The following is a 14,399-nucleotide window of genomic DNA, read 5'->3' on the forward strand; positions in this document are numbered from 1 at the left end:
ATATAATTTTTTTAAAGAATAATAAAAAGTACTCTGATTTGTCCTCGGCTAACAAAACACATGATGGAATTAGACCTTAAGCTCCTGCCTACAGCAATGATGTGGTGGTGGTTGGTTAGTGTAGTGGTTAACACCTCTGCCTTCTATGCTGTAGACTGGGGTTCAATCCCCACCTGGGTAAACACCCTACACTATACCAATAAGAGTCCTTGGGCAAGACTCCTAACACCACCCTGGCCTACTTGTGTAAAAAATGATCAAATTGTAAATCGCTCTGGATAAGAGCGTCAGCCAAATGCCGTAAATGATGCCATGACAGTGAACACAAATGTTGAATGACCAGCACTTTTGTGGTCATTCACTTGAATCACAGCTGTCAGACCAAAAGCAGCAGGAAGCTTATTCGTCTCACTTCATCTGATGTCCCACCTTTTCTGAACTTGTCAGAACATCTTCAGCCTACAGCAGGTGTATATATTTTAATAGCCACCTGTTTCTACAGGTGATAGTAAAGGGAACAGACTTTCAAAAGCACATCTGACTGTGAGGATTTACAGTAGAGTCTGAGGTTGTTCAGGTTATTGGAGTCATTAGCATCTTGCTGTTAGCTTAGCTAATGCGGTGACGGGTAATGAATTCTGCGATTAAAATTTTTGCTCTTTTGCGTGAACATGTTTTGAATTAAAGTAATGTTGTTGAGGCGAAAGAACGTCCTGTGGTACACAAGCCAAGCTGAAGCCATAAAATCGACCAGTCGTTCACCGACAAACCGTAGAGTAAGACGCTTTTTCTGGAGCTCCTACAGACCGACACTTGCGATGATACGTTAGCAAATACTTTTTCTAGCGCAACGACAAAAAACGGGGAAAGCATACTTAACGACTCATGTGGCTGACTGAGTGGAGAGTCCGTTTTCTGGTTGGTCAGTAGTCACAAATTTAGATTTTGTTATCTGTTTTCTGTTAGGTCTTTAAGGAAGCTAGTACTCTGAACTGACTTTAGCCAAAAGCTAACGCTTTAAAATCCTGGGGGTTACCACAGTAACTGAACGTCAGCGCTGCATTTCATTCATGAGAATTTGGTGATTGAAGATTACAGTTTCTCTTTATGGTACACAGTCTATTCTGTGGTCATTTAAATGTTTACAGATAAACAATTTAGACATTTTATTTGACCATTTTGCTTAGGAATGAACATCTTTCTATCCTCTGTCTTCATTCCTCAGGTAATCTTTCTCTCTTTGCAATGTGAAATGACTAAAGCTGTGGAGAATCATCTTGCTGACTTGAGGAAACTATCTACATATCCCTGGTCTGTATTAAGCACATTTCCATGTCTTGTCTTTGCTTTGGGAGACGTCTCTGTTTAAATGAACATTTCTAAGCTTTAATTAATGTTACAGTCTCCCCTAAACATTGTGTTTTCTACAGCCATCCCTGCAGCAGACCTGCCACGACATGAACAACGCACACAAGATGTTCGTGCCCATTTATTCAGAGTGGACTTCGGGTGGCAGAAAGGTCCCTTTCAGTTTTTATTTTGTTTATAACACCCGTTTCCACAAAGGTAGCAGTAAGACTGATGAAAGATTTTTCTATTTGATTCCTGCAGCTGGTGGAAGTGAAGCTTCAGCACACGGCCATTTACAGCGGCCTGGAGTCTGAGCTCTGGTGGATTTCTCAGCAATGAGTTCTACCATGTGCTCTCACTACAGGTAGGGCTGAGTCATTGGAATAGATTCATGATTTTAATATGGAAAAAATATGCCACGGTTTCTTTCCTTCAACCTCATGTCTTTCACTGTTTTACAGCTTCCTCCCCTGCATTTTGCCACTACTAGAGCTGTGGCCTGCTTCAAAGTAAAGCTATAGAATGACTTGGATTATAAAGCTTTTGGAAGCAGTTCGATTTGATTTTCATGAACATGTCCTCTGTTCATTCAGCACACTGGATCATTCATCAGAGAGGCCAAGATCTACCTGCACGTTGTCGGTGCGGGATGCTTTCCTGCTCAGTACTGGATTGTACCTTTTTTTTAATTAGAGTTGCTGGTTATGTGAACCTTTTTTAAATGTGTTCACTGTCAGTTTTTCACATTTTCATCAATTCTTTTTGTGTATTTGCAGAGCAACAGAGTGTTTAGGGAGTTTCTATTGGTCCGGATGGCTACTTCATTTGTCTCGACTCCAGAGATGCCTGGACCCTTGAGGCACCGGCACCTTCTGTGTTTTCACCCAGGCCACCAGGACCACCTCCAGGATTTCAATCAGCTGCAGGACCCTTTAGACTTTTTCCTTATTATTTTAATGGTTTCTTCATTTTATATCTATTTGTATGTTTTTTTTTTTCTCTCTCTCTCTCTCTCTCTCTCTCTCTCTCTCACTCTATCTCTCTCTCTATTTATTTTTCAAGTGCAGTCACTGTTCTCCATAACCAGAGACCCTAAACGTTGACCAGTGTGTAAGGAAGTGGAGCATCACATCTACTCATCACCAAAGCGGAAGTATTTAGACTTCACTCTCTCTCTGATTCTACACATGTTCTTCATTTTGTGATGTTTGTACTTTTGCTACCACATTTACAGTTTTTTGTCTAACTGTTGGATTATCTGTGATCTCAGCATATTTAATGGAAGTGTTACCACTGACACACAGTGTAAATAAAAAATATCAAAAATAAAGTGATTTCTCTGCAGAATATTAAAGTAACTGGTAGTCAAATCATCAGGGAGTTCACTCAGGTTTGATCATAAGCCAATATTTTTTTCTTTATTTCTGCTGGTCCTGGTGGGCCTGATTCCTGCTTGGTTTGGTGATTTTCATGTTCAAGCACGTCTGCTTCAACTCATCACTTAATTACTAGGTTTAGTTAATGTGTTAGAGAAGCAAAATCACTAAACTGTTTCACCCCCACTCTACAGCAGTAATCGGGTGATTATTTATCAGGCGGTTATCAATCCCTGGGCACAAAGTGGAAGATGATGGATGGATGAATGGATGGATGGATGGATGGATCTGCCACTAGATGGTGCTGTATATCAGGTTTAACTGGGGTTTATCTCAAACATGTTAAAGATGCATTTTCAGCTCAGATATTTGAATATTTCATATATAGGCCCACATTTTATGTCATAATGTTTTGTGAACTAAATTATATTTTAATTAAATGCAATATTGAAAATTCTGTGTCCAAATGCTACTGTTCTATTACCATGTGAAAACTAGCATATCAACAACAGAAATTCATTAGTGTAGTATGTGGTTTCACAGTCACACAGTAAGGAACCAGACTGCAGTGCCAATGAAAAAGAAGACGACATGGGAAACTGTGCTTTGAGGTGAACGCTCTTTTATCAAGCAGAAAGCAAGAGAAACCATCACTCAGCACTTGCTGATATGGCTGGGAAGCAGGCAGTTCACTTCTAACCACACAGTTCTCCTTCATAGTGGATGCTAACTCACCAAACTGCCCCACAACCCAGCACAGAATATCACAGCCAACATTGCTGAACTGTTAAGCTAATAACAAAAACTTAGACACACAACATTAAAGTCTCTTCTACCGCCAGCTCAGCACCCCGCAAGAGTGCCTTTGCATGGCTGCTTTACATGGTCACGCCTCTCCTATGGCAGCGTGGTCAGTGCCAGGATATGCTACAATACTCAACTACTCAACAGCCTTATTCATTCAGCCTGCATTATGTCTTTTCACAATATATTGTTCAGAGAAGCTGATGACCTGCATTTAGGCTATCATTATTATTGATTCCAAAGGGAAAGCATAACAGACAGTCATTTCATCTTAGCAAGTATTTATTCTTAATTTCCCCACCCCACACTAGAAAAAAGAAGGGAAAACAATTGACTCAAACAAACAACTCAAAACTATTTGCAATGCCAAGAATGCATTGCCCGTAGTGTCTTCAGTCTGAGGTCACTGTGCAGGATTGGTAATATAACTCAAATGATGAATGATTTCAAATGATGAAAAATCTGCTTTAAGGGTGTGCTTTGAAGATCCAAGTGAAAATGGAAAGAGTAAAAAAATATATTTTTTTAATTTTCCCCTCTAAAACATCTTTGCAGGTGTTCAGTTTCAGTGATACATGAGGAAAATACAAAACTTCCAAAATGACTAAGTGTAAAAACAAAGATTTTCAACCCACTGGACTTTTATGGACCATCTTGTGATTCTCTACACGGCCAGGAGATGGCAGTAGAGTCACTGGTTGAAAGTCTCCCAAAAGAAACTACGAGCGCTTCTCTAATACGCATGGAAGAGCGCATTATACCCGACCGCATGTTCACTGCACAGACTACGTAGTGTAGCTTTAACATGGTTTGGGTCTCTGTTTAATGTTTTAGTTTAGGCTAAAGTTGAATTCAAGCGACGTCTGAGAGGCAGACGCGCAGAGGGGAGCTGTGACGTCACTCAGCGCATAAAGTCCTTCAGGGAAAGCAGCGCTGAGGCGCAGGAGAGCAGTGTGGGAAGTTGTCAGTGTTGGCTGCTGTATCGTGACCACTTAAGGAGATGTGAGGAGATCAGAGGGGCAGGCGCTGCCCACTGTGAAGGAAATGATGCTTGAAAGTACCAGAAGTCTTTATTCGTTATGAGCAGTAAACTGGACGAGCCGCTCGATTTCAGCACCCAGGACAGTTCACAGCTGGCGGAATGAGATCGTCCCTGAGTGAAGATGGCGTGCAGGAACTTGTCATGTCCAGCCTGACGTCCAAGATCCTGGACGTGCGTGTAGGGCCCGCGCAGGACACAGCGACGACTACAGCTTCAAGTTTTATGGAGAATGAAACCAGCTGTGGAGAGCAAATCCTGAGCTATGGGAAGACGGAGAAAGTGCTCATAGGAGGAATTCTGACCATGCTCACCTTCTTAACCATCTGCGGGAATTCGCTGGTGGTCATTTCCGTCTGCTTCGTGAAGAAGCTGAAACAGCCCTCTAACTACCTGATCGTGTCTCTGGCAGTGGCGGACCTGTCCGTGGCTGTGGCTGTGATGCCTTTTGTGAGCATCACTGACCTCATAGGAGGACAGTGGATCTTTGGGCGCGTTTTCTGTAACGTCTTCATCGCTATGGACGTGATGTGTTGTACAGCGTCAATAATGACTCTCTGTGTGATCAGTATAGACAGGTGAATCTCACTTTTCTTGAGACTGCACTACACAAATCTCCACTGTATTCTCGCCTACAGTGATTATATGAGTCCAGCTCATGTAAACACACTGTCAAAGGGGAATCCCACCCATTTTTCAAAGTGTCTGCATAATTAAATACCTAAGAAGTAATTTAGAGTAGTTTGATCTGAAATAGGCTGTCATACACTTGTAAAAAACGGTTCTGGAAGGATTCTTTAGTAAAGACAATGGTTCTACATAGAACCATGAAAACTCAAAGAACCATGTGTATGCCAAAATGGTTCTTTGCATTGAGAAATGGTTCTTCAGATTGATGGAGAGTGTGTTGTAGATGGTTTTATATAGAACCTTTTTGAAAATTCAAAGTTATGTGAAATGGTTATGCATGCATGGCCTGATGCCTCAGTCATTGTTTAGTAAGTAATTCATGGAAGAGAGGTACATGCAGGGGTTGTGAGGCAAAATAGAAACCTAAAGAAAACTCTTTGAGAAAGGTCTTTTACCATTTTCAACATTGCATATCGCTGTTCCTGGAGCAAAACCTCATACCTCCAAGAGGAGAACTTTATAGGAGAAGAAAATGCATACTCTACTTTTAATGTAAGTCAATGGAACCAGTCATTTTGGGTCATTTCTGTTGGTCCATTCCTCTCAAAATGTATTCACAATGTAAAGGACCATGGATATTTTCAAATTATGTTAAAAACTGAAAAATTGACAAAAAAATGGAGATGCAAGGTTTTGTTCCGACAGCAGCAATATAAAAATTCAGAAGACAAATGACAGAGCAAAGCTACATTCACATTGTAGACCTGGTTCTTATCACTACCAATGTAAACAAATCTCAGTAGGCTTCTCTATAATACAGCTTTTTATATCAAACTGCTCTGAATAACTTTGTTCATATCTCAACCAATCACGATTTCCCACTTTAATACAGTTCACTAATGTGAATATATTGCTCACTTTTTGACTGGTACAAAAAACAGTGAGCATATTAAAATAAATTTGATTTGACAGCTGCAATGTTTTCACTGAAAAAAGTAATGCACTGAATTGACTTTATTCAAATATGTGCATCATTTCCACATATGAATGTAATAAAATGTATGTAATATAAAATACATAACAGCACAGAGAAGGCAGAAAGAAAAACATGCGTTGATGTCAAATATTTTATTGACGTTTTCTTTAATATAAACAGTTTGAATTCATTCTATTAAAAGGCAACTACTAACATCATAGGCTTCAACTTACTAGTAGGGAAATTGAAAGATTTTAGACAAATGCTAAATTATCCAGCTGTGGATAATTCCATAATGACTGAGGAAGCATTTTAATGTTCAGAAGCACAGTAAGGTTCATGCCCAGAATCCCTTGTGTTTGAAAAGGGGTGATCAAATCATAAAAAACACAGGATCAAAAAATGACTGTAAAAATTTAACAAAATAAAAAGACAAAAAATAAGCACAGTATAATATAATTTAGTAACTTCTTGATCTTTATTCCAAAAAATGTGAAATTTATAGAAAGTAACATTTCAGTGTACATTTATATTTTGTTACTGCATAAAACAATAGCACTTATTAATATGACAAGTTATTCCAAACTTCTGTACAAAGCACTTATGGGCACTTACTTTTTATTAATAAATAAAAAAAATAAAATAACAATCACAGCGATTAGACAGAATTCACGTGAAGAATTTTATGTGGTAAGTATAGACGGTATTCTTCAGTGTTGCAGTGAATTTGATTCTTGAACTTGTTTCAGATGTGTACATCATTTTTACATGAGTCACCTGCATCACATTAACACAGTTATGTGTTAAGAGTTACGAGTAACTGAAGTCATTTTTTCTTAATGTAATGTTTTCTTAATGTGGAAGTGCTGTACACAATTGATCCAAAACATCAAATCATTTTCTTCAGTGTTTGTGTCCCGCTAAACATGAATGAATGCTGGGACATGTTAATACACAGCAAACCTGTTTTTGTTCATAGATAATGCAAAATAAGAAGAGCAACTCGTCTCCATTGGTACAACTTAGTGTTATATGGATCGTTACCATTACCGAAGCTTTATGTTTCAGTAGTTGCTGGCAATTTTAGCTTATTTTGAGCAGAACTCAAAAACACTAGTCAGTACCTGACTGGCAAACACAGCTTTGAACAGTTGTACAAATGTGTTTGATAGCGACAATTTGAGATTTCCAGACTGTGGGACACATTTCCTTCAAAACAGTGAGATCTAACTGCTCACCATTTAGCCATGAGGGACAGGGATGCAGTCTCACTGCTCTAAAAAGCAGTTGTGGCCAAAATAACTTATTAAAACTTACTAAAGTTATTGATTTAAAGTTTTTATTTAAAACTAAAACTTAAATCTAAATCTTTTAACTTGACTTTAAAATAAATCAAAAGATATTTTTAAAACTGCACAGGAAAAAGTAAACATTACATTCTTGTTAAAATTTAGGGGTCAGAGTTCAATTAATGCTTTGCATTTAAATAAATCATAATTTGATCCTTGTAATTATCGAAGGCCTGAACGTTTAATTTTCTTTTTTTTTAAATAGTTTTTTCAATAGAATGGTCCATATTTTTCTCCATAATTTTAGAACAGTATGTGCAAAAATGTAACATGTTTTGATGTGATTCCAATGGAAAAGCTCTCTCATTTCCATCCCTCTGTAGGTATCTCGGTATAACAAAGCCACTGACATATCCTGTGAGACAGAGTGGAAAGTGTATGGCCAAGATAGTGCTGTCGGTATGGCTCCTGTCTGCTTCAATCACACTGCCTCCTTTGTTTGGATGGGCACAGAACGTGAACGACGACAACGTTTGCTTGATCAGCCAGGACTTGGGCTACACCATCTACTCCACAGCTGTGGCCTTCTACATCCCAATGTCCGTCATGCTAATCATGTACTACAGGATATACAGGGCGGCTAAAGTAAGTGTGGCCAAGCATGCCATCGCCATCATACCTAAGGCCGAGGAAGCCAGTGTGGACTGCGTTTCTGCCGTACTGAAGCTCCAGAGGGATGCTGAAGAGTGCGCAAGCTTTGCTCGTCTTTTGAGGAGTGACCGCAGGAACATCTCCATCTTCAAGCGTGAGCAGAAAGCAGCAGCTACTCTGGGTATAGTGGTGGGGGCCTTTAGTGTGTGCTGGCTGCCTTTCTTTCTGTTGTCAACTGCACGGCCCTTCATCTGCGGCGTGACTTGCAGCTGCGTGCCCTTATGGGTGGAGAGGACCCTGCTCTGGCTGGGATATGCCAACTCCCTCATCAACCCCTTTATCTACGCCTTCTTCAACAGAGACCTCAGGACCACCTACCAGAACATCATCTGCTGTCGATATCGTAACATCAACCGTAAACTCTCAGCAGCCAGTATGCATGAGGCGCTCAGACTAGCAGAAAGGCCTGAGGTCACAATGTAGGTCATTTTTATTGGGATAAATATTTAAAAACAAGGTGTCAAAAAGTGTTCAGAAAGGAATAGTTTGGCAAAACACTGAGCCCAAATGCAACTGATCAACCAAGGTGTTCTTTAGTTTAGAACTGAAGCTACTACACTAACAGTACTAATAGCTGAAGAAGTCGGAAGAGTCAATAGTCACCCAAGCTGTTTCCCAGATACATGCCGAAATTGTCATATATTAGTTTCACGTTATGTTAATAAGATACGTAAATTTGTAAAAATAAAGGATTATTTACACATTTAAGCTACATTATCATCTGCATAACGTCCTGCATTCAGTACTGTTCCAACTTTATTCTGGGAGCCTGAAGCGCAGGGTGTGTTGTGAAAACCTCACTTTAAACACGTAACTAAATCTAAATCTAAATCTTTCAACTTCACTTTAAAAGATTTAGGGGTCAGAGTTCAATTAATGCTTTGCATTTAAATAAATCATAATTTGATCCTTATAATTATCAAAGGCCTGAACGTATAATTTACTTTTTTTGAAATAGATTTTTTCAATAGAATGGTCCATATTTTTCTCCGTAATTTTAGAACAGTATGTGCAAAAATGTAACATGTTTTGAGGTGATTCCAATAGAAAAGCTCTCTCATTTCCATCCCTATGTAGGTATCTCGGGATAACAAAGCCACTGACATATCCTGTGAGACAGAGTGGAAAGTGTATGGCCAAGATAGTGCTGTCGGTATGGCTCCTGTCTGCTTCAATCACACTGCCTCCTTTGTTTGGCTGGGCACAGAACATGAACAACGACAACCTGTGTGAAATTTTTATATATTTGTTTCATGTTATGTCAATAAGCTACACAAATTTGTAAAAATTAAGGATTATTTACACATTTAAGCTACATTAACATCTGCATAATATCCTGCTTTCATTACTATTCTGGCTTTATTCAGGGAGCCTGGAGTGCTGGGTGTGTAATAAAAACCTCACTACACAGGTAACTGGCACCATAGTACTGTAATACCTAATGTTTACTGTTTGAGTTAGATGTTGCATATTGAATAACAATAAACCTTTAATGCTCAGCCAGCATCACCTGACACTTGGGTCAAATCGATGAATAGAGTCGTCAGTGGAACCAACAGAAAATGAAGAAACATTTTCAATGAATGGTTCTGCAACAATCTCAGTTGAAAACTTCTTTAGGAACCCAAAAGAACCCTCTGTGCCATTGTTTCAAAGAACATTTTGTGGCACCTTTATTTTTAAGATTGTAGGGAAGGACTAATGTGACAATGAAGGAGACTTTGCAAAGCTTTTACACTGAGAAGCTTTCTTTTTTGATGAATTGTTTATTGCCAGAGTGGTTCTCTCCAAGCGCTGCGGCTTAAGTACAACTCAAATGAAAAAAATGAAACACATTTTATTCTAAGGATTCACCAGATGTCTCACTTTATTCCAGCCATACTTTTTAATGAAGGAGAAGATTTTTCACAGAGTAAATGTTTCACAGTCATTGGTATGGCTATATTGTAGATATTTGTAATAGGCTCATATTTCCTACCAATATATCAAGTACAGTGATTAAACTTTGAGACTAAAAACCCATTAAGAAATCCCATTAAGCAGTTATATAGCACAGTATAATGTACGTATCTATTCTTAAGTTGTCTGACATAAGATTGTTTATAGACAATAATACATTTGCAAGTCTTTGTATGTGGGTTTGTATGTGCATGTGACTTTTCAATGAAGGCAAATGTTTATTCCTTAGTAAATTGTCTATAGGTGGTCGTGTAACAGGCCCATGTTTTCTACCAAAATGTCAAATTCAATGGTTCTCTTTAGGGGGTAAAAATCTTTGCAACACATGTAAGAGTATTATACCCCCATAGCAGTAATACAAGATTACTGTTGAACATTAATGTTCATGGTCCATATTCAAACTGATCAAACTATATGGCTAAAACGTGAGTTGTCACTTAATGTATCATGGTAGCAATTTTAGCCAGACCCCATAGTGGACATTTCACTGGTGCAATGGAAACTGACAAGTTATTTCAGAGACATTATAAAGGAGACTGGTCACTGGTTGAAATATGAATAGGAAAACTTGTAATGCCCAATAATGGCATTATGGGGAAAGTCTTGCCCTTCAATAAAAACCAGTCGACTTGCTGTTTAAGCCACCAAGTCAGAAAAGACAAATGCTTTTCCAAAGTGGAAGCATCTTGGACAATGTCACAGTTTTCTGTTTTGTGACAAGCAAAGGACCTGGTACAATTTTGGTATATCTGGTAAAATTTTTGAAAAAAGAAACAACAACAAAAAAACCCACACAATGAAAGTTCATAATGCTCAACATGGCATCTGGGAAAGTCCAGCCCTGCTGGTTAAGCCACAAGCTGGAAAATCCCAATTGGGTATCACATCAACTACAAGTATATTAAAAAAATCCTAAAGATGTATAACATTAACCAATATCAGGTTCAAAATGAACAGAGAAAAACTACTGTGGCTACTGTGAAAAATATTTTCTGATTTCTAGGCAGTTTTAATTTGTAAACAGTCAAGGCAAAAAGACACTGCTGCCAATATCAGAATCCTATTGTTGAAACCAAATTCTGAACTTTAATATATGTGAATTTAAGATTTTATTAATGTAATAAAAGTTTTTATTCAGAGTCATTTTGGACCGTTTCCCTTGGTCCATGAAATGCTCACACAGTGTTAAAAGCAGCTTACGTAGAATAATAAAAATTTTTGATATGATTGTGATGAAATGTTTAACACAGTGGGGAACCCTGGGGGCATTCTAGGTCTTCAGAGAAGGCTTAATGATATCTGAAAAATAAAAAAGTCTGTAAGTTTGAATTAATTTTATTTAATATAATCACCATGCTTGCTATATTTACACTGTAAGAAATTGCATTTTATGGCTACTGTGAAAAGGTATTAAATTCAGTATTTTGGCCACACATGACTACTGTTTTCTAACAAAATAAAAAACAAAGTTTGAACATATGTCTCACTGTTAGACATTACTCAAATGTGCACCTGCACAAAATGTCATCACTTTAGACTAATCAACAATCACTATCAGCATCCTGGGCCATTTTTCGCTATGCAAATTTTACTTATTGCACATGAATGAGTTAATATAAACATATGATTCTGAATATGATATTACTTATGATTCTCTTTGCACTTGTTTGTAATGTCCAGTGGCAAAGCTGCATTTATAAGCCTCTCCTTTGTCTTTAGATGTGCTTTTCAGGTGGCACACATTAATGTCACCCATTAACTGGTCTTGTTTCCTCTGCCCTTTAAATGGGCAGCTAAGTGACCGTCATTTCTTATGTGGCTGCAAGCTAAACTTGTCTGACTAGTAGAAATTTGTATTATTATTAGAAACAAGGCCTTAATTATCTTGTGGCTGTGATAATGGCAGAGGAGACTGGAGAACATGAAGGTGCCTTTCTGTGTGTTTTTTTTTTTCTGGATGTCAACAAGCTAAACCACAGGTGGCAAACTATACATAAGTATGGAGGTTTCATGTAGGTTAACCTTGCACAGAAAGTCATCATATCCATGGGTGGAAGTTTGTTATATATGAACCAGCATTAATATGTAATGCATGAGTGTTGATGAATGAAGCATTGGTTATAAAAGTGAATGAGTGAGTAAAATGAGACATATATTGTCAGGTTTAAAGTGACAGTTCAATTTTCAGTTTAAAATGTTTTGATTCTCCATAAGTTACGCAGATTATTTTGGCTCAAAAATAACCATTTTCAGTGTGTGCAACTCCAAACAGTATTAACTCCAAATATCACAACTCATCCACTTTTAGAGAATATGCCTCTCTATGTAGGGTGAACTGTTCTTGCTGGAATAGTCTGATCATGTCCTGAACAGTTGGTCCTTTTTTTCTTACATATGTATGCTCACTACATTTTTGACCATGACTTCCAACCCTATTTATTTATGTCTTTCCCATTGATCTAAATACAGATGTGACTTGGTCCTTGTTTCTATTAAAACACTGGCAGTATTTGTAGCCCAATAATCACCCCTCTTTCAAGCTATTCAATCTTCTTCTTACTAGCTTGTTATAATATCAAGGTGGCACCAGCTAGGCCTTTTCAAGACTTTCATACATGCTGCAGAGCAGGCCAGGTTCTTAGTTGTTTAGTTGTTTGTTGCATTCGACCTGGGGGCAAACAACTGCAAGTTATGTTTCTGTATCATATATTTATTTTTTCCTTAGTTATTTGTCTGTTGGTCTGATCTGGAAGAAAAAGGACTGGAGACACTGAAAGGCTAAATGAAGAGAAGTTATTCAGCTTTGTACAAACTCAGAGGTAAAGTCAGGGGTACAAATGCGACCTGTGAAGATCCAACGACAACATGTAGCAAAGTAAATGTAAAACTACAGTCGTGTAAGTTAACCTCATGAAATGTTTCTCTGATTATGCAGCATTTCTGTAATAGAACAAAATGTTATGTACTAGAACAAAATCTTATCTAATAGAACAACAAAAACAATGAAAATTTCACTTTGTAATTATTTATTTTAGAAAATGATCTGAGATGCCATTGTTTTCTGTTGAAAAAGTAAATACACCCCCGGCTTTAGTAACTGGTGCTGCCCCCTTCTAGCAGAGTCACAAAACAAGGGGCCGGACTGGGGATCAAAACAAAATCACATGACAGGATTAAAAGGTAAACAAAAGCACATGAGGAGACTGGGAGGGGCCAATCATGACACATAGTTGATTCTATGATTGCAAGTTATCCAGGCCCTGAGGCAGTAAAGCAGCTAAGCCATTTACTCCATCATGTTTTACAGTTAGTATATAGCTCTTCTGATCAAATGCTATCTTTGACTGTTGTCAAACATGGCTTCTGGTACTGGGGCCAGAAAACACTGTCTTTGACTCACCTGTCCATAGCACATTGTTCCAGAAGTCCTAGTTCTTGACTAGATATCCATTAGCATTTAGTCTTGCCCTGATGTTCTTTACAGACAGCAATTGCTTCCTCCTGGTGCTCCTCCCATGTACACTATTTTGCCAAAAGAATTCACTGGCCCACCCAAATCATTGAATTCAGGTGTTCCAATCACTTCCATGGCCAAAGGTGTTTATTAAACTGAGCACCTAGGCATGCAGACTGCTTCTACAAACATTTGTGAAGGAATGGGTTGCTCTCAGGAGCTCAGTGAATTCCAGCGTGGTACTGTGACAGGATGCCACCTGTGCAATAAGTCCAGTTTTGATATTTTCTCGCTACGAACAAAGTGGAAGTGATTGGGAACGACAGCACCTCAGCCACAAAGTAGTAGGCCACATAAAATGACAGAGTGGGGTCAGTGAGATGGTTGCCAGGAGAATGATACTTTTCTGATCGCATTGTGCCAAGTGTAAAGTTTGGTGGAGGGGGGATTATGATGTGGGGTGGTTTTTCAGGAGTTGGGCTCTGCCCCTTAGTTCCAGTGAAAGGAACTCTTAATGTTTCAGCAGACCAAGAGATTTTGGACAATTTCATGCTCCCAACTTTGTGGGAACAGTTTGGGGATGGCCCCTTCCTGTTCCAACATGACTGCGCACAAATACACAAAGCAAGGTCCATAAAGACATGGATGAGCAAGTTTGGTGTCGAAAAACTTGACTGGCCTGCACAGAGTCCTGACCTCAACTCGATAAAACACTCCAAAACCTTTTGGAAAGCATTCCCAGAAGAGTTGAAGCTGTTATAGCTGCAAAGGGTGGGCTGACATCATGTTATGCTATGGATTAAGAATGGGA

General features: G+C 38.6%; 1 protein-coding gene and 1 long non-coding RNA gene across 3 annotated transcripts; both read left to right on the top strand.

Annotated features, from left to right (window-relative positions):
* Positions 1 to 243: 243 nt before the first annotated feature.
* On the top strand, positions 244 to 2,309 carry LOC108410716. Of its 2 annotated transcripts, XR_005131325.1 has the most exons (6): positions 244 to 1,311; positions 1,431 to 1,520; positions 1,612 to 1,714; positions 1,812 to 1,859; positions 1,944 to 1,992; positions 2,127 to 2,309. It is a non-coding gene; the product is annotated as an uncharacterized LOC108410716 (long non-coding RNA). The 2 variants fall into 2 exon arrangements; XR_001856504.2 differs by having other exon boundaries at positions 1,812 to 1,992.
* Positions 2,310 to 4,356: 2,047 nt separating this feature from the next.
* On the top strand, positions 4,357 to 9,464 carry LOC108410715 (5-hydroxytryptamine receptor 7). Its single transcript, XM_017681938.2, has 2 exons — positions 4,357 to 5,147; positions 7,848 to 9,464. The coding sequence occupies exons 1-2, from the start codon at positions 4,672 to 4,674 to the stop codon at positions 8,596 to 8,598; spliced, it is 1,227 nt and encodes a 408-aa protein (XP_017537427.1). The 5' UTR covers positions 4,357 to 4,671; the 3' UTR covers positions 8,599 to 9,464.
* Positions 9,465 to 14,399: the final 4,935 nt, after the last annotated feature.

The sequence above is a fragment of the Pygocentrus nattereri genome, chromosome 13, assembly GCF_015220715.1.
Source record: "Pygocentrus nattereri isolate fPygNat1 chromosome 13, fPygNat1.pri, whole genome shotgun sequence".
In the NCBI taxonomy this organism is placed as follows: domain Eukaryota; kingdom Metazoa; phylum Chordata; class Actinopteri; order Characiformes; family Serrasalmidae; genus Pygocentrus; species Pygocentrus nattereri.

What these genes read in the sequence shown, in the direction of transcription:
- LOC108410715 (XM_017681938.2), top strand. Translation starts at nt 4,672, where the DNA reads ATGAGATCGTCCCTGAGTGAAGATGGCGTGCAGGAACTTGTCATGTCC. An exon ending in TGTGTGATCAGTATAGACAG is followed by an intron (nt 5,148 to 7,847) that starts GTGAATCTCACT and finishes ATCCCTCTGTAG; the next exon opens with GTATCTCGGTATAACAAAGC.